The sequence below is a fragment of the Suricata suricatta genome, chromosome 8 (assembly GCF_006229205.1).
Source record: "Suricata suricatta isolate VVHF042 chromosome 8, meerkat_22Aug2017_6uvM2_HiC, whole genome shotgun sequence".
Lineage (NCBI taxonomy): Eukaryota > Metazoa > Chordata > Mammalia > Carnivora > Herpestidae > Suricata > Suricata suricatta.
In genome coordinates this window covers 35236378-35255956 of record NC_043707.1, presented here as the reverse complement: position 1 = coordinate 35255956, position 19579 = coordinate 35236378, and the positions used below count along the sequence as shown (strand labels likewise).

Here is a 19579-nt window from a genome sequence, read left to right as displayed (position 1 = left end):
TAGCCCTGCTTATGTGCCGTTTACTCTTTCCGTGGGGCTTTCGAGGTTTCTACACGTGCCCCTCTGAGTTCTTCCACCGAACCCCATTATCTAGCGTAACCCAACGACAGAAGCCATAACGACAACACCATGTTGTGTGGTGGGTGAAGAGGCAGCCCCTGTCTGGCGATGCAGGTGGACATTTTGGCCAGTGAGCCCACAGGGCTGGTGTCCGGAACTTCCTGTGTTCGATCTTATTTCCTGGGCCTTTTCCTGGTTCTGTGCCTCCCTGCCTTCCCATTTACAGCCGCGGGTCGGAAGAGCAAATTGCTGACCGAGTTTTCTCAATTAAATGCCGTACTGTGTAAAACGTGGCACTCCCACCTGATCGAATCCCACAGCCATCGGCCCTTTCATCTCTACCAGAAGGATCAAATCACGTATCTTTAGCTGAAGAACCACATTGTGAACAGAGAAGGCTTTTGGGTGGAGAGGTAGTCAGAATTTGTGTTCAGGGCATAGCTGATGTTGTCTGTTTTCAAAACATCCCCCCAGGACTGTGTGATGTGGGGGCTGGGCTAACTATCAATTCTGATGTGCACTCTGTGTTCTTTCCGCCCCTCTGCACCGCAGCGAGCTGCCTCACTCACCCCAGAACCTCCTGGCCAGCCTGAACTCTTCCCACAGCCGCGCCGTGGGGCTCTCGTGGGTCCGGCCCTTTGACGGGAACAGCCCGGTCCTCTACTACATCGTGGAGCTGTCCGAGAACAGTAAGTGCTGAAGCAGAGCTGTCGCGGCGGGCTGTCCTCAGGTCCCTCTCCACACACTCAGCGTACTTAGCCTGGACTCCTGGCGCAGGCCCCAAACACACAGAAAAATGTGACAGTGCTTTACGGAGTTCTGAATGGAAAACCTCACCCTGGCTTTGGGGAAAGATGGTGCCACAGGAGGCTGGGGGATGGGGACGAGAAGGAAGCACAGGGGGCCTCCCCTGAGAGCTGTGTCTGGGGCCTGAGGCCACAGGGAGGCTGCACGCACACCTGTTGGGACCGTCCCCAGGGTGAACTTGGATGTGGGGAATAAGGCCGCCCCTGGGGCTAGTTGGGTGCCAGCACCCATACTAGTTAATGTTTCTGCGTGTCTCCTCTGGTGCAGACAGGGGCTAAGTATTCCCTGGCCTTCCCTTTCCCCCCTCCTCCACCTCGTGGCCTCGGCCAGGAGGAACTGGCTTGGCTCCCAGCCCCGCTGCCCTTCTCCCCTCCTCTCTGTGGGCCAGTGGCTCCTCTCCTGCCCCCTGCACTCTCTTCTCGGGAAGTCAAATGTATGCTTGTGATTCCAGGGCCATCTTTACCTTGGCACCTTGGTTCTCCAGCATCCTTATCTTCCGGAGTCATGCTCAGGGCCCTGTTCTTCCATGTCTCTGTCCCGTGGTCTCCCACATACTTCCAGAGTGAAATCAACTCTTTTGAGCCCTGACTGTCCTCACCGCCATGGTGCGGCCTTTCTAATCTCCCATCCAGCCCTGAGGCCCCCTTGGTGACGAAGGCTAAGAACAGCCCTGGGTCCCTTTCTTCTCGCCCAACCCAGTGCCCACAGCCACGGCTTAGCCCCCCCCAGCTGGTTTGTATTCTAGGACACAGCTCTGCAGGCCCTGGCCTCTGTCACTGAGACAGCCTCCACCTGGTGCCCCTGCCTCTGGTCCTCTCCTCTTCCAAAGCATTCTTACGCAGGCAGGAACACCGGTCTCCTGACAGAATGTGGATGTGTCTTCCCCCGCAAACCCCGCAGGCCTTAGAATGAAACCTTCCTTGTTGCCTGAGCAGTGTCACCTGCCTCCCCCCTCCCACTGTGCTCTGTGCCCGGCGTGTGCCAGCCACGCTGCTTTCCTGGGCCGTCGCAGGGCTGGACCATCACCCTTCACTACTACCTCCTCTAAGATGCTTTCCAGCACGCTGGCTCAGCGTATGCTTTCACTACCCGAGCCAGTGGCCTCCCTGAGCAGTGATTCCAGACTCCTCCCCGGGCCTCCACCAGCGGGGAGCTAGCCAGACCACAGGGAGCTGGGCTCCCGTGATGGTCGATATCATGGGGCCCGTGGCTCGTGTCACTACGACGCTGTTATTATAAACGAGCCCCTGTTCCAGGACAGCTGGGAGTGGGGCGCTCTCGGGGTGCCCTCCAGCTGCAGCCCGCGGGTGTCCCCGTGGTTCACCAGCCTGCTCAGCTCCGCGGGCAGAGACTCCTCTGGTCCCTGCCGCCGCTCTCCCCAGGCGCTTGCTGGCTCACACGCTCTTCCTGTAATTATGGCCCTCACTCGAGCTTCTCCTAAGTACCCGTGACACTTCCCCTACATCCTGGACGCCGTGTCCTCCTTCTGATGAGCACGCGCCTGCGCCCCAGCAGGCACTGTTTGAGGCTCACTGCACAGCTGAGGAGCCCGACACGTGGAGTAAGTCGCTGGCCCCGGGTCACTCAGCGAGCAGCGAGGGAGGGTAGGACCCCACCCAGGCTGTCTGCCTCCGGAGCCCCTGCTCTTAAAGAGTGCCAGGCTTTTCCAAAGATGTCTCACGGGGCAGGCGCTTCTGGCGTGCCTCGGCGGCCAGTGACGGAGACGAATGTGTTGGTCCTTTGGGTTTCTGTCTGGGTGGAGATTAAAGGGAGCCGATCCGTGAACCTGCCGGTGTTTGGGTTGGGCACCTCCCAAACCAGTCCACGGAGGGACATCCCAGAAATATTTTTAGTCCCAACTCCTGCGTTTTTAAATTTACGCCCTTGGCGATGACATCTGAGGACGAGGTGCCTGACGCCCAGGCCCTGCGCCCCCTGCCGGGCCTTCTCTGAAAGCTGATCTGCTCTCTTCCCTCACGTTGGGGGTTGGGCTGTGACTGGGGACCTGTCTGCATGCCACAATGCACCTTAGCTTTGGCTCAACAGCTCCGGTCAAAGAGGGAAGGCATTGGCATTGTTTATGAAAAACACCTTTCTGAGGAGATAAGGTTTCCCTCAGGGGGTCCTGGTCACGAGGCTTATACAAAATGTGGGCTGGACAATGGTCTGTGTGGAGCAGAACTCGCGGCCTCGGGGTCCAGAGACCGCCGCCATTGGGCGTGCCTGTTCCCGAGGCCAGACCCACGTCTCATTCGTGTCTGTGTCCTGGGTCCCTAACTCTCGGTAGGCACGCAGCAGGTGACCTCACCCGGGTCTCTCTGGTATCGTCCCTTTGTGAGGGACTCAGGTTACAGTCCTCCACCCTCACCTCAAAGTCAGTGCTGCACCGTCCTTGGTTCACTAAAATAAGCCACTGCCTCCAAACGCCATGCCGCCGTTCTCAACAAACTGCAGGAGCTCTCGGTTTTCCAGTCAGCCATCTTGCTTGACTAGGAAACGGGCATCACGCAGACACCCATCTGTCCCTTCACTCCACACGAAAGCCAGACTGGGCACCTCCTGCACAGTGAGCGCTCTGCTGGCTCTGGGACGCAGAGCCAAGGTGATCAGTCTCCACTCGTTAACAGCAAGGAGAAGGTCAGACTTACACCGCATCCTGCCCCATGATTAGCTCCCACCAAGGTTCGCGTCAGTGCTGGGGGCGTGCGAGGTAAATCAGAGAGCCTCCAAAGAGGACAGGCCTTGACACTTGGGCCGGGCAGAGGACAGGGGCCCCGAAGCGTCAGCCCCACGGCACATCCAGAAGCAGCTTCCACAGAGCCTACGGTAGGGGGCCTGGGCCGGGACATGGCTAGGTCATGTGGGAGCATCTGTCAGGGGAAATTCGTCCTTGTTCTTCATGTTCCAGCTCCAATATGGCTTTCCTCTGTATCTCCTTGACCCACAGCCCCATCGTGCCCAGACAACCTCTCTCCGTGAGGGGGCTTTCGTCCTCAGGTCTCCGTACCACGCCCTGTGTTTTCCCTTGAGTATTTAGCACTGTGCATAATAGTTCCCAGCCTGCAGGGGCGTCTCCTGGCAGGACTGTGAGCCCCTTAAGGGCAGGCTGGGCCCGCTACTCCTTGTCCCCGTGACGGCCAACAGAGAGCCTGGCCCGCCCAGGACGACTCTGTGGGCGTCCAGTCCCTTCACCTCATTGCACAGCATCCCAAGAGCATCATTAGTCCCTCATTAGCCTCTGGCTTTCCTGCCTGGACCTTTCTGGAGCTGGCTGAGACTCCCATCTGTTTTTCCATCAGAGCACGTGATGGAGAAGAATCTAGAGTATTCTGTACTATTATTATTTTTGCCCCAAGCATTACAATCATTACATGAAAAATCTAGAGTGGATAAGGTGGTCATCTCTGGGCGCACACGGCGGAGGGCTCTGCCACCGCCAGCAGAAGCCTAGCACTGTCCCCCGCACCAAGGATCTGCTTCTGATTTTTATTAGGAAGCAGTGCCCTTAAGAAACAGGTGAACATGCTGGCTAATTATGGTCAGAAAGAACAGCTTAGCAGCAATGCACTAAAATGGAAATTATATTTGGCGTGCGCTCCACGATGCACAAGTGGATGATCCTAAAGAACTCCATGCGACAGTCCTCGCACCGGCTTCTTGGGACGGTGTCTGCCGCCAGCCCCTCCTGGCAGCTGATTAGGATGCGGTTCTCCTGGAGACCCGGCCTCCTGCAGGGGCGAGGCTGGCCTGGTCCGTGGGGGCCGGGACTAGCCCTTTGCCGCACCTGCTCTCACCACATGCTGGCCATTACGAGAGGTCTCTCCAGAGCTTTGATGCAGCAGAACTCCGGAGCTTCCATGGAGCCTTTGTCCGTGCATTTGCCTGGAATTGAAGCGCTGTACAGAAAGCGTGTCGGCCCCTTGCAGGCATCCTGTGGATCGCCTCGCTCTGCCGAGTTTGATCTGCTTGCTGAGCCTAGGCTCCAAGAGGAAGCAGTGTCCCAGGCCTTGTTCCACGTACATGCCTGGGGAGGGGGTCTAGTGGGAGACAAGGGAGCCTGGGGGTCCTGGGTTCAAGAGCGCAGGGGTTCTTCCGACTTGATAGCATGCAACCTGGAAACTGGTGGAGAATTCCGGGGAGCAGCTAGAGCATTTGGCCCAGTCTCTTAAGTGCTCGTTGAACTGGATCAAGAATAATCTTTCTTTGAGATTATTATGACAAGGTGGGCGAGTGCTCGAAGACACTGTGAGAGGCTTTGAAGTGGACTCGGAGCCAGATCAAACACAGATTACCACGCGGCTCACCCAGCAGCCTCCGGGCCAGCTGCCTCTGCAGAGGCTGGCACTTCTCCTTGCTTTGGAGCTGTTTTACAGTTCAGTAGATCATCAAAGAAAACCTAAGTAATGCAAATAATTCTTGTCCATAGAAATGCAAATACATCGTGTCTCCGTTATCAGCGGTTCTTGAAGTAACTGGTTATCGCTCTGTGGACAGTGACCTGCCGTGCTTGCGCCTATTTGTAAATTCATTTCAGCGTCCCTGATTGTGAACACATGTGTGCTGTTCGAACTCCTTTTTATACGGTCGTCGCATCTTACTGGTTCCTTCAGGAACTAACGAGCTACCTCACACCTTTAGGACACGTTCATTTTGTGTTTGGATGAGAGCCATAGTTTTATTTTACCTTTTACAAAAGACACCTTTCACGGTGAGTGAGTGGCTTCAGATAGATTAGAAACACGTAGGTTCGTCAAATGCAGGAGATGCGTGAGCTTCCAGGAAACCCGGGTGTTTGGGAGAGGCGGTGCTTGTCTTCATTCGTGCCTCTCGCTGAGCGCTTTGTGGGTTCTGTGACCTGCACTGGACGAAGGCACGGACTCCACTGAGGCTCGAATACTGTGCCTGAGGTCTTTTACCAACTGCAGAGATGGTCTCTTTCCCACGAATTTTCCCAAGTAGCCCCCGTCTCCCAGGAAGTAGTTGTGGGTGACAAGCCCACTTTTATAAGAAAGCCAGGTTATGTCCTTCCACTGAGTTCTTTTAGTTTTTTAAATTTTTTCAATGTTTATTTATTTTTGAGAGACAGAGAGAGCATGAGCAGGGGAGGAGCAGAGTGAGAGGGAGACACAGAATCCGAAGCAGGATCCAGGCTCTGAGCTGTCAGCACACAGCCCAATGCGGGGTTCGAACCCACAAACCGCAAGATCGTGACCCGAGCCGAAGTCGGCCGCTTAACCGACTGACCCCCAGACACCCTGATTCTCTTAGTTTTTAACAGACTTGGGTGCTTGTAGTTACAGCTGTGCCATCAGGCCTTAAAACATTTAGAGTGAATTAAAATATAAAATAACTGTAATTTGGATAATGAAAGTTAGGCATGAGAATTTAGAAACTGGGGACACTGGGTGGCTCAGCCTGAGGATCAGACGGAGTCGATCCTCCCTCAGTTGAAAGTCCAACTCTTAACTTAGTCTCAGGTCGTGATCGCAGAATCGTGGGATCCAGCCCCACATGGGGCTTGTGCTAAGCGTGAGCCTGCTTGAGATTCTATCAATCTCTCTCTCTCTTTTCCTCTCTCTTCCTCTGCCCCTCTCCCCTGCTCACATGCTCTCTCTCTCTTTAAAAAAAAAAAAATTAGAAAATGGGGCACCTGGGTGGCTCAATCGGTTAATAAGCGTCTGACTTTGGCTCAGCTCAGGATCTTGCAGTTCATAATTCTGAGCCTCACGTCAGGCTCTGTGCTGGCAGCTCGGAGCCTGGAGCCCGCTTTGGATTCTGTGTCTCCCTCTCTCTCTGCCCCTCCCCTACTCATGCTCTGTCTGTCTCTGTCTCTCTCTCTCTCAAAAGTAAATAAACATTGAAAATAAAAAATAAGTAAATAAATGAAAATTTAAAACATTTAGAAGTTACTTCAAGCACAGAGTGAAAATAATCACTACACTCCCTTGCAAGTTGAAACGAGCCCCCCACACACGCCGTGGCCCTTCTGCCCCAGGCTCTCCAGGACATAACGCCTGGGCACCCTCTGTCTGCCAGCTGTCCTTCCCTCCAGGCTCTTCCTGCCGCCCCAGAGAACCACCCCCTCATGTCTCTCTGGGCTCGACGCCTGCCTCCCTCTTGCTTTAACCCCCATTCTTCCATATCTTGGGCCCTCTTGTCCTCCTTTCCTCTCCACCCCAAATGCCCCCTGCTTTGCTTGCTCAGCCCACAGGTCTTCACCTGCTCTGTGCCCCTCCCCCTGAGACCCCGTGCCTTCATAGCCCCCCTGTGGCCCCCAAGCTGCCACCCTAATATGTGTGCACAACCCAGACTTCGGCCCTGGGCCCCAGACCCCCATGCCCAGCCGACCCACGGGCTCACCAGACTTGAACCGTCAACCCAGGACGCCTCATTTTCCCCCGAAGTTGCTCCTTCTCCAGGCTAGAAACACAGGCCACCCCTGTCCTCCGCAGAGCACCAGTCACTGCTGCTGGTTTCCCTCCTGAGTGTCTGTCCAGGGTGACCCTTCTGCGTTCCTGCAGCCTCTGCCCCCCGCTGGCTGTCCCCCCATCACATGAGTCCTCCCACTTCACCTGCACCGAGCCACTGGCGGGGCCCTCAAAACACACATGTGCCAGGGCGCCTGGGGGCTCAGCCAGTTAAGCAGCTGGCTTCCGCTCAGGTCATGATCTCACGGTTTGTGGGTTCAAGCCCCACATCAGGTTCTGTGCTGACAGCTCGGAGCCTGGAGCCTGCTTTGGATTCTGTGTCTCCTTCTCTTTCTGCCCCTCCCCTGCTCGTGCTCTGTATCTCTGTCTCTCAAAAATAAATAAACATTTTAAAAATTAAAACATACACACACACACACACAGGTGCCAAGTGAAGGCCCTTCTCCTCTAGGAACGCTGGACCCATCACAGAAGGAGCCCCAGCGGAGCTGCGCATGAGCCTGTCATGCCTCCGCCATCTGCTTCAGGGCCCCCAGAGTGTGTAGGGCTCCAGAGAGCTTGGACCCAAGTCCCAAGCCTGTCTTCTAACCGGATAGTCAGCCCCAATTTCTACCTAGAATTTTATTGCTTGGGGATTTGATTCTCGGCTGATGAGCATGGTGTCCAGCATTCTGTACCATCTGGCTGCCACCTGCCTCTCCGTGTCCCCCTCCAGCTGCCCACCCCACCACTGATTACGCTTGAGCAACAAGGCACTGCTCACAGACCGCTGAGCACTCAGTTCCCGGGGCAACTGCCCCTTGCTCAGCCTGTCTGGAGCGTATGCTCCCTGTCCCTGCCCTTCTGTCTCCGGCCAACTCCCTTGTCTTATCTCTTCCAACCCATGTCCTCTGTCTCTCCCTCTGGGAGGGGAGCTGTCCCCAGGTCTCCTCTCTGGGGGACCCTGGTCCAAGATCCCCTCATCTGGGGGATGTGCTGTTTCCAGTCTACTCCTAGGGGCGGGAGGCGCTGTCCCCGGCCTCCTGCCCCAGCAGCACCAGCACCCGTGTGGAATCACCCGGTAGGTACACGGGCCCTTGGGGCACCAGCGAAGGCAGGACACCGACACATGAAAATGTCTAGAAGGAAACTCTTAAGAATATTTTTCCTGGGGCACCAGGGTGGCTCAGTCAGTTAAGCATCCGACTTCGGCTCAGGTCATGATCTCACAGTTCATGGGTTTGAGCCCCCCATCGGGCTCTTTGCTGATGCCTAGCTCGGAGCCTGTCGCCTGTCTTCAGATCCTGTGACTCCTTCTCTCTCTGACCCTCCCCTGCTCACACTGTCTCTCTCTCTCAAAAATAAATTTAAAAAATTTAAAAAAAAAGAATATTTTTCCTACTCCCAACTTTGCAAAGATCTCCTCTGTTTTCATTCAGAGGATTTTTACTTTGCATTTCTTTCTTGACTGATCCTCCAGAACACATTTTTCCAAGTTCCTTGGTTTTTTGTACTTCCTGTCTGTGATCTGTTAGTTTCTTTTCCTTTATTTTTGTTTACTTTTTACTCTTAACTTTTGTGTATTACTTTTTGACATGCAGAAGTATTTGATTTCAGGGCACCTGGGTGGCTCAGTTGGTGAAGCGTCTGGCTTCGGCTCAGGTCATGATCTCACGGTTCGTGGGTTCAAGCCCTGTGTTGGGCTCTGTGCTGACAGCTAGCTCAGAGCCTGGAGCCTGCTTCTGATTCTGTGTCTCCCTCTCTCTCTCATCTTCCCCTTCTCACGCTATCTCTCTCTGCCTCTCAAAAATAAATAAAAAACATAAAAAAATTTTTATAAAGTATTTGATTTCTACATAGTTAAATCTATTGATATTTTCTTTTATGATTTATTTTGCTGCTTACTTCAACACCAGTAAGCATAAAATATATGTTCTAAGTTCTCATCTGATTTTTAAAGCTTTACTTTTTTACACATTTAACTCTTAAAACCTCATCTGAAACTTAAATGTAAGTTCTGACTTATGATTTTTATTTTTTCCAAATGACCCTCATCTTTCTAACACGATTCATTTAATAATTTATTTATTTATGAATCTTTTGCTTTTTTGTATATTAAGAGGCCTTGTTAATATAAAAGACTGTTTAGCATTTATTTGGATCTATCGATTCATCATCTGGTTTTCTGCCTGACTTATATTTTAATTGTTTTAGTTCCAAAATGTGTATTAATCACTGACAAAGCAAGTTCCTTCATCTTTTCAGATTTTTGCTAGTTCTTGTCACCCGTTGATTTTTCTTAAAAAAAAAAAATGGAATTATTTTGTCAGGTTTCAAAAATAGTCCCGTTGACTTCTTAGTGACATTACGCCTATGATAAGTTTGATGAGAACTGACTTCTTGCAGATTCTGTCTTCCCATCCAGAAAATAACATGCTTCTCCATTTTGTTAGCTCTTTCTTTATATCGTGTGGGGAAGTTCGCAGGTTGGTACCGATCGGTTTGACACTGTCTTGTTGAAGTTCCCCTAAGATGCCATCTTCCTACTGAGAATAGGACTTCCTTCTGTCTCATCTTGAGGCTCACTCTAAATTGTTGTGCCAGGACGAAGGCCCTGGAGTCTGGGTATTTGTTTTCCATTCAGCCACTTTTCATATTCTCTTATTATCCTAATGATTTTCATATTGATCCTCTTTGTTTTCAAGGTAGACAATAATATCTTCTCCAAATAATAAAAACTAATTGTTTCCTTAAAAAAAAAATCTTAGAGGGGAGGGGCGCCTGGCTGGCTCAGTCAGTTGCACATCCAACTCTTGATTTCAGTTCAAGTCATGATCCCAGGGTCATGGGTTCAAGCCCCTCCTCATGCTCCGCCCAGAGCATGGGGCCTGCTTGAGACTCTCTCTCCCTCTGCCCCTCTCCCCCGCTTATGCTGTTTTCCTTTCTCCCTCTGAAATGAAAATAAAATAAAATAAATCTTACAGCGTTAGAATAATTTACAAGAATAATCAGCACAGTAGTGCCTCTTGTCCATTCTCTGATCTCAGTGGAATATCTACCAGGGTTTTACTGTTATGCATGATATTGATTTTTGGTTGCTTATTGATATATAATTTACATATCATGAAATGTAGAGATCTTAAATGGGTTTTACAAATACACACACAGCCTGTAGCTCATACTGCAAATAAGACACGAAATGTTTCCACAGGCCGGGAGGTTCCCTCGTGACCCTCCTCCATCCCTTCTCTTCCTGCAAGGGCATGCCTGCCTTCTCCACACGTTAGTTTTGCCTGTTGCTGAAATTCATGTAAATGAATTTGATATTGATTTGAAACAGTTTTCATCATTTAATACATTCCTCCTCCCATTTGTGGCTTTTATGGTTTTTTAAATGTTTAAGGAAATTTATTCTTTCTAAACCAATTATTCCTGTAGTAACAATATTCCATGTAGCACTGCCCTTCGGCTTCCTCATACGAGCATCCCGCAGCTCCATGGCCCTGACGCGGATTCCCCGGGGACCACCCTCCTTGCACCTTTCAGAGGTGATGCGATGCGGGACTCGGTCACCATTACCACTTGAGGCCCCTGACCTTCAAGGTTGAAATGAATGTATTTTTCCTTAACCAGGAAAGGAGCACTGTCTTCCAGAAGGTAATACCATACTTGACCTTTGCTGAAGATGTGTTAGAAGAAAGGTGAGGTTGGGAGAACGTGTGGGTCTTCCCCGTCTCTCGCTGCGTCTCGGGCAGGGTCGTCCCCGTGGCTGGAGTCTCTGCCGTGGAGACGATGCCTTTTGCTTCTGAAAGGTTCCGCAGCTTTCTTTTCCAGCTCTGCCATCCAGAGAGGTGCTTTTCCTTTGGTCTCTGGGAAGTCAACTAAACTGAGTGCTTCGCTGACATACCTGAGTCATCCTGTGCTCCGAACATGTCTTCTCCCCTTTAGTGATTTGGGATTTGTTTTTGTTTTTCATTTTATATCCAATTTTATGTGTATTTTCACTTACAGTGTTCAAATCTTTAAAAGCAGCAGACCTCCAAGGACACGTGGGTGGCTCAGTCAGTTAAGTATCTGACTGGTGTTTCAGCTCAGGTCGGGATCTCACAGTTCGTGAGTTCGAACTCCACATCAGGTTTTGTGTGGAGCCTGCTTCAGATTTTCTGTCTCTTTCTCTGTCCTGTGCCTGCTCATGCTCTCTCTCACTCTCTCTCTCTCTCTCTCTCAAAATAAATAAATAAACTTAAAAAAAAAAGCAGACATCCCCTACTGTACACTGCATGCATGTAACACACACACACACACACACACACACACACACACACACACATGCTGCACACAGAGGGACCCAGTGATGCCAGACCAAAGTCCTAAACCACAGAGAGCCATTCAAGGTCACTGAGCAACACCGTGTGAATGCACCTAGAAGCTGGCGGATGGACCTGGCGGTGGTGGGAGAGGTGGAGCGGTGGGAGAGAGCAGGAAGGTTGCTTTTTCTGAACTGATGGCTGAATTCCCTGGAAGGAAGGGGGCCAGAGACGGCTGGGAACCCGGGGCCTGGGCGGGGAGCTGCAAGCCCGCCCTGAGGCATTCGTCTGGGCAGATGACCCGCTAGCCTTTCCAGAGCATGCTGAATTTGAGATGATGTTTGGGGTCCAGGGGGCAATTTCCCACAGGCAGTGTGTCATTTCTCAAGCATGGAACATTCTGGGTTGCCACAGCTTTCTTGAACAGGGCATCTCATGTCAACGGCTGGTCTAGGACTAGCTTTTGGAGAGCATTTTCTGGAGCCGGGGCCTCTCCTGGCCCCGCTCCCAGCATCTTTGGGGGAGGCGGAAGGATCCCTCTAACTTCACAGAGAGAATCTCTAAGCCTTGTGGCTTAGCTCTTTACTCTGCAGGCAGCCGGGCACTGTCTTGCACGCCTTCCGTGCGAGCTCCTCGGCCTGGGTGTGAAAGCGCTGCTGACACCATGCAGTTAAACGTCTTCCTCCCCGCTTGCTCTTACGTGCTTAAAAGCTGACGGCTTTGTGCTGTGCTGCTCGCCGAAATTGCAGAGGCTGTTCTCTGTGCCTCACATCGGCTTAATGCTCATACAGGTGTTTTCTAATAGCCTCAGAGTCGTCAGCAAGGATTTTAGGGCTCCGCTCACTTTTCTTTGGACTTTTGCATCTTGAATCTCATGTTGATGGCATTTGCTCCCATTTCAAAATCCATGCCGGAAGGCAGTGCGGGTCGCAGAAATTTGCTGATTTTGTCATCTTGCTGTGCCAACAGGCCCGGAGAGAGGCGGAGGTGGAGGGTCCGGGTTCTTTCTCTCTCCGCCCCACAAGATGGAGAGGTCGGCAGGGAATCAGAGAGGCTCACACAGCCCCTGCTGGTCCTCACCCGGGGCGGGGGGGGGGGGGTTCCCTTCCCAGGCCTGTCCCACCCGCTGATGTAAATTCCTGACAGGTTTGCCCCTCGTGACCACTCAGATGCAGAACACAAGCGGCCCTACAAGGTGTTTGCCCTAAAGCTGGGTCCCCCTTTTATGTGGAGAGGGCCCCTTCCACCCTGCCGGCCGGGGTTTCAGCTGTCTCCAAGGTGTGACTGCCCTCAGCCCAGTTCCCCCTATGCTCCTGGATTTCTCCAGTCCCTGCTTCCAGCCTCCCTGCCTTCTTACCACTTCTCTGAAGCTAATGGCTTCTCTAGCTCAGGGCCCACATCCTCCCCTGGAGTGTGTGTCCCCTTGTGGACCCAAGCTTCAGGCACATTTGGAGTCTCACCCCCAGTTCAGAGGCCCCAGTCCCTCAGACGTGAACCATGTAAGATCCCAAAGCCTCTCCCGACTTTGCTTTGGCCAAAACCTAGTGGGGGGAGGGAGCTTCACTTATTTCCCAAATGCTAAGTGCTTTTGTTGGTAACTTTGATGGCCAAACTCGGTGCATTTTCCCTTGGGCCCCGCTCGCTTGCTTGTTTACCAGGAGACGTCTACACGGAGAAAGCCCTCCCCAGGAGTAGGGACCCAAACCACACTCCACCTGTCTGCTGCTTGCGGTTTTGTCCTAGGTAGGAACTAGCCACCCGCTTGCCGCCCCCTCCCAGGTGAGGTTCCCCTTCTGGGGTCTGTCTCTTTTGGCCCCCACCAAGCCTGGCAGATTATGGCCGTTACCTCCCGAGATTCAGCCTTATCTCCTGGGGTCACCACAGCGTTCGTTCACACCCGTGCTGGACGTGTCCCACCTCGATGGGGTTCCGTCCATCCCAAAGACCTGATCGTGTCCTTTCGAGAGCATGGGCCATGCTGCGGATTCCCCACTGGCTAGCAGAGTCCCCGCTCATTCAAGCCCTGCCATTCTGGTGACAGGTTCTATGCAGAGCCCTGCACAAGTCTTCCTAACCTCCTCAGGGGCAGTGAGCACCCGTGCCCCTCCCACTGCCCCTGTCCACAGGGGCTCCGTGAGGCCCAGAGAGACCACTCCTCGGCGTCCGACGCAGTGGCCTCCCCAGTGGGAGAGGGGCCCGGGTAGCCCCACTGCAGGGACACTGACTCAGTCATTGTCCAGGCCCTGAGACCACTCTTCTGGGTTCCCGGGACGATGGGGACTTCAGTGTAGGAGCAAATGGGCGCTCCTGCCACACTCAGTCCCCAACTCACTGGGCTGGACACTGACATGTAGGGCGGACTGGTCTCCGGAAACAGGGAACCAACTGCACAAAACACTCCAACAATCATGAAAACAATTTTAAAAACTGTAGAATGGATCTATGTCTATCTTGTTTCATTTTTTCCTCTTACTCTATTTTCCAGATTTTTGTTAATGAATTTGTATTTTCTGTGATGTGTTTTTTGTACATATAAATCATTTATAGATATAATTTATATGTAAGTATATCTGTAATTCATATATACATATATAATTATAATATATGCATATATTTTTATGTGTAATGTATATGTACATATAATTTATATATAATTATATATATCTTATATGTGTGTATAAGTATATAAATAATTTATATATGTATATATAATTTAGATACAATTACCATAGCACATATTTTATGTATATGTATTTTTCCTGCCTCTTTACTTCATGGCATAGGGGTCCCTGGGTGCTCTCAGATTTTATATGGCCCAGTAATTTTGGAGAAAGGGCCTCTGCTGGCCTTGGGCAGGGCCAGTGCAGGTGCAGGCCATGCCCAGGTCCCTCCAGCCTTGTGCCTCCCAGAGCTGACGCCAGCCTCCTACCCTGCAGGCCTTCAGTGACAACTGTTTACAGCTCTGGAGGACCCAGCCCCTGGCTGTCACTAACCCCCAAAGCCAGAAGGCCCCCCAGACACAGAGATGCCAGTGAGCCACGTCTGGGATGGCCCGTCCTCCGGGGCTCCAGCATCAGGAACGATCACAGAAGCTGGAAGCTTCGCTCTGCGAAGGCTCTCGGGCCGCCATTGGGGGCCCCCTGTGTGAGCTCACACCCAGGGCTCTCCTGCACAGCATGGGGCCGTCCCAGGCCGGTCCCACTCTGCGTGTCACAGCTTGCCCTCTCCCTCCTGGTCCTCACCAACCCGCTGACAGGCCTTTCCTTCTCTCACGGTTTATTTTAGAGCAGGTTTTAGGTTTCCAGAATTATTGTGAAGAGGGAGAATTTCCAAAAGCCCCACACCCAGTTCCCCCTATCAGGAACATCCCTGTGGTACCTGCGTCACAACTCATGGACCTGCACTGATGTGTTATCATTACCTTAAGTGCATGCTTTGTTCAGGATTCCCTCAGGTCTTACGAATGCCTTTCTTCTGTCCCAGGACCCCATCAGGCCACCACACCACAGTTAGCTGCTGTGTGTCCTTAGGCTCCTGTTAGGGGGACAGTTCCTCAGACTTACGACAACCTCCACGGCCTTGAGGACTGACACTCAGGTGTTTGGTAGGACGTCAGTGGGTTGGGATTTGCAGATGTTTTTTGGAGATTAGACCAGAGTTCTGGGGTTCTGGAAGGAAGAGCATGAGGATAGTGCCATTCCTTTCCCTTCACATCATGGGGGCGCCATCAGTGCACCTTATCGCTGATGGTGCTGGAGAGGCTAAAGCTTTAACCCCCAGGAAGTGCACCTTCTTCTGAGCACCAGTCCCGAGAATGCATTACCTTACTAAGAAGCCCAGAGAGCTTCCGTCCACCATCTGAACAGCCCAGTGAGGGAAAGGAGAGAGAGCCACATGTCCAAACCCTCGAAGGCTCTGGGCCAACAGCATGACTCTGCTTCTGGGTCACCTCTGTGACCAAGCCCTTAACTTGCAAGCTTTCACACTCATCATGACCAGTAGAGAGATGTCGTAAGAACAAAGTTGCCTCTCTCTGGAAGTTTCTGCCAAGGTAGAAGGACCAGACGGCAATCGGGGGTCCAGCGCCTCCTTTTCTCTTATGAACATGAAGGAAATCATAAATGCCCCGAGGTTACTGTGAAGGTTCAGTGTGTGCACAGAGTCACAGTGTGCCCAGGACATGCCAGGTACCGTCAGCGAACACTCATTTGTGGTGTTCCTGCTATGCATGGGGCCCTCTTGTCCGTGCTCAGGATCTGACAGCAAGCAAAACGGATTCTGGTAGAGTTCATCTTGCAGGTGGCTACGTAAAAAGGTAGCCATTCTGATTCTAACCAAAAGCTTTTATTTTAGGAGACACAATATGCAGACTATTGCAGCCGAAACAGCGCTGGAAGTAGAATTAGGCAAATAATAAAATTTGCATCTTAATTCTTCCACTGAGCTTGCTCTGTGACCTAGGGGAAGTTGTTTTAATGCAAGAGTGCATGTTCTCATAATATGAAAAACTACAAGGCAAAGCATCGGTGAAATCACATTTTTCATCTACCAAATATATCTCTCAAGAAAATCGCAGTGCTCAGTGCTGGCAATGTTATGACAAAGTAGTCACTTTCTAGAAACTTCTTATTAGGAAAAGTGCTACATATACAAAGGTACAAGATACTCATTCATGTGTTCACTTTCAGTACAATTAACATATTGCCACATTTGTTTCATCCAGTCCTCCCCCCTCTTTGTTTTGCTAGAGTATTTTTAAGAAAATCCCAGACAATATGTCATTTCAACCTCAAGTAAAGGACATCACACCCAACAAAATTAATGGTAATCCTTAATATCATCTTATACTCAGTCCATATTTAAATGTTTCTAATTGCTTTTTTTTTTTAATGTGTGTCTTTAAATCCCAGTTAGTTAACATAAAGTGTACTGTTAGTTTCAGGTACAGAATTTTGTGATTCGTCACTTAAGTACAACACCTGATGTTTATCACAAGTGCCCTCCTTAATCCCATCACCCATTGTGCCCATCCCCCACTCTCCTCCCTCTACCAACCTTCGGTTTTTTTCTCTATGGTTAACAGTATGTTTCTTGATTTTTCTAACCCTCATCTCTAGGTTTCTTTAATTTGTTTCCTAAATTCCACATGTGAGTGAAGTCATGGTGCTTTGTCTCTCACTGACTTATTTCACTTAGCATCATCTCTCCCACTCCATACACACCATTGCAAATGGCAAGATTTCGTTCTTTTTTATGGTAGAGAAGTATTCCATTGTGTGTGTGTGTGTGTGTGTGTGTGTGTGTGTGTGTATACACCGTCTCTTCCTTATCCGTTCATCAATCAATAGACGTTGGGTTCTTTCCATAATCTGACTATTATAGATAACACTGCTATAAACGTTGGGGTGCATATCTCCCTTTGAATCAGCGTTTTTGTGTCCTTTGTGTAATTGCCTATTAATAAAATTGCTGAACCATAGATTATTTCCATTTGTAACCTTTTGAGGACCCTCCATACTGCTCTCCAGAGCGGCCGCATCAGTTTGTGTTCCCAGCAGCAGTGCAACAGAGGTGCTTTCTCTCTGCATCCTCGCCAGCATCTGTTGTTGCCTGAGTTGTTACTTTTAGCCATTCTGATGGGTGGGAGGTGGTATCTTGTTGTGGTTTTGATTTGTGTTTCCCTGATGATGAGTGATGTTGAGCATCTTTTCCAGTGTCTGTTGGCCATCTGGATGTCTTCTTCGAAAAAATGTCTCTTCATGTCTTCTGCCCATTTTCTAACTGGATTTTTTTTTGGGGGGGTGTTGAGTTTTATATGTTCTTTATAGATTTTTGGATACTAACCCTTTATCAGATATGTCATTTGCAAATATCTTCTCTCATTCTGTCAGCTGTCTTTTAGTTTTACTGATTGTTTCCTTTGCTGTGCAGAAGCTTTTATCTTGATGAGGTCCCATGAGTTCATTTAAGCTTTTGTTTCCCTCACCTCCTGAGACTTGTCAAGTAAGAGGTTGCTGCGGCCAAGGTCACAGAGACTGTTGCCTGTGTCCTCCTCTAGGATTTTAATGGTTTCCGGTCTCACATTTAGGTCTTCACTCCATTTTGAGTTTATCTTTATAGATGGTGTGAGAAAGTGGTCCGGTTTCACTCTTTTGCATGCTGTGTTCAGTTTTCCCAACGCCATTTGTTGAAGAGACTCTTTTTTCCTTTGGATGTTCTTTCTTGCTTTGTCAAAGATCACTTGACCACATAGTTGTGGGTGCATTTCAGAGTTTTCTGTTCTGTTCTCTTGATCTATGTGTTTGTTTTTGTGCCAGTACCCTACTGTTGTGATCCCTACAGCTTCATAAAATACCTTGAGTTCCAGAAATGTGATGCCTCCAGCTTTGCTTTTCCAAGATTGCTCTGGCTCTTCGGGGACTTAGGTGGTTCCATACAGATTTTAGAGTTGTTTGTTCTACCTCTGTGAAACATGCTGGTGGGATTGCATTAGCTGTATAGATTTCTTTGTGTAGTATAGACGTTTTAACAGTATGTGTTCTTCCAATCCATGCGCGTGGAATGTATTTTCATTTCTTTGTGTCATCTTCAACTGCTTTTTTTTTAAATGACCTTTCATGATTGATTCTTTTGAATCCAGATCCAGATCCAAACAAGGCCCATCCATTGCTTCATCACAAAAAGCCCCGGCCCCCTTTCCCTCGCTCTTGCCTGGTGCAGAGGTCAGGGCATTTGTCCTGCAGAATGTCCCAGGTCCTGGGCTTGGCTGATTGCTTCTGTGTGGTGCCATTTAATCTATTCCTGCATCTCCTTGACTACCCAGTGGCTGGAATGAATTTGATTCGGCTTTTGGCTTTGTGTGTTCTCGATTGTGTGTGTGTGTGTGTGTGTGTGTGTGTGTGTGTGTGTGTGTGTGTGAGAGAGAGTGTGTGAGAGGTGCCTGGCCATTGCTGGGTACATACCACTGCCTCTCCCAAGGAGACGCTGGAGGCCTAGCTACTCTGCTTTTCCTGATGTTCGATCCGTCCCCAGGTCCGGGAAGTGGCAGCCTGTTAAGGGTTGGGAGGAGTTGTTTATACCTCTCCGAGTCTTGGCTTCCTCATGTCTAAGAGAAGAGAGATACCTGCTCCCCAAGAAGATTCATGGGCTCACAGATGCGAACACGCTTTCAGACCTCAAGCTGCCATCGAGGCGCAGGGCATTAATAATAATAATGGTCCATTTGGCAATTAAAATTTCCTTTGAAAAAGTATTTCCCTTTCTAAGATACCTTTAATTGAGAACACGGTAATGTTCTTTTTTTTTATTGGAGAAAGCTCCCAGTACACTTGTGAGGAGTGAAAACCACCAGCTTTTCCACCAACAGACGGGGCAAGGGACTGATTAACTCCTCGTGGACTCCAGGCACTTGAAACTAACAGAAAGATTAGCAATGCCCACGTGAAGCAGAGGTTTGTTTAATAGCTGACTGGGGAAGACTCCAATTCTGTAGGCTTCTAGATCAGAGCAGCAGGAGGCATCCCTGAAGGGGAGGAAAAAGGCTCCTGAAACTTTTATGGGATGGTTTCCTTTTATCACAAGAATCTTCTACATTCCAGCCCCTCCGACGGCATCTTGTACTTTTTTTCTAAGAACCAGGAGGAGAATCTTTTAAAGAGATTTTGCTTATGGATCGTCAGGAACAGACACGGTATTTAAATTTTCACAGTCTCAGCAAGCTTGCAGCTCAGGCTGGTGAATGAGTAAATCCTTTCCTTCCCAAACTCCTTTTTTTTTTTTTTTTTTTTTTCCGTTCAGAGTGCCCATGAGATGGATCAGGTTCATTTGTATCAGTGCTCAGTTTAATCTCTCTTCCTGCCAGACCTTTTATCTTCTAGTAGGGAGAGAGGAGGGAGTAAATAAAGAGTTCTGTAGAGGCAGCCAGAGGACTGAGGGGATCCCCAGGGTACAGGGGAGCAGATCCCACTGAGAGGGTTACATGCTGTTTATACCCCCGAG

At 50.2% G+C, this 19579-nt stretch overlaps 1 protein-coding gene across 1 annotated transcript in view; it reads left to right on the top strand.

Moving 5' to 3' along the window:
• SDK1 (sidekick cell adhesion molecule 1) overlaps positions 1-19579 on the top strand; it is a 561603-nt gene that overhangs the window by 370307 nt on the left and 171717 nt on the right. Inside the window, exons 14-15 of the mRNA XM_029945757.1 lie at positions 287-419; positions 613-749. Coding sequence (XP_029801617.1) covers positions 287-419; positions 613-749 — 270 coding nt within the window. The remainder of the gene's footprint in view (positions 1-286; positions 420-612; positions 750-19579) is intronic.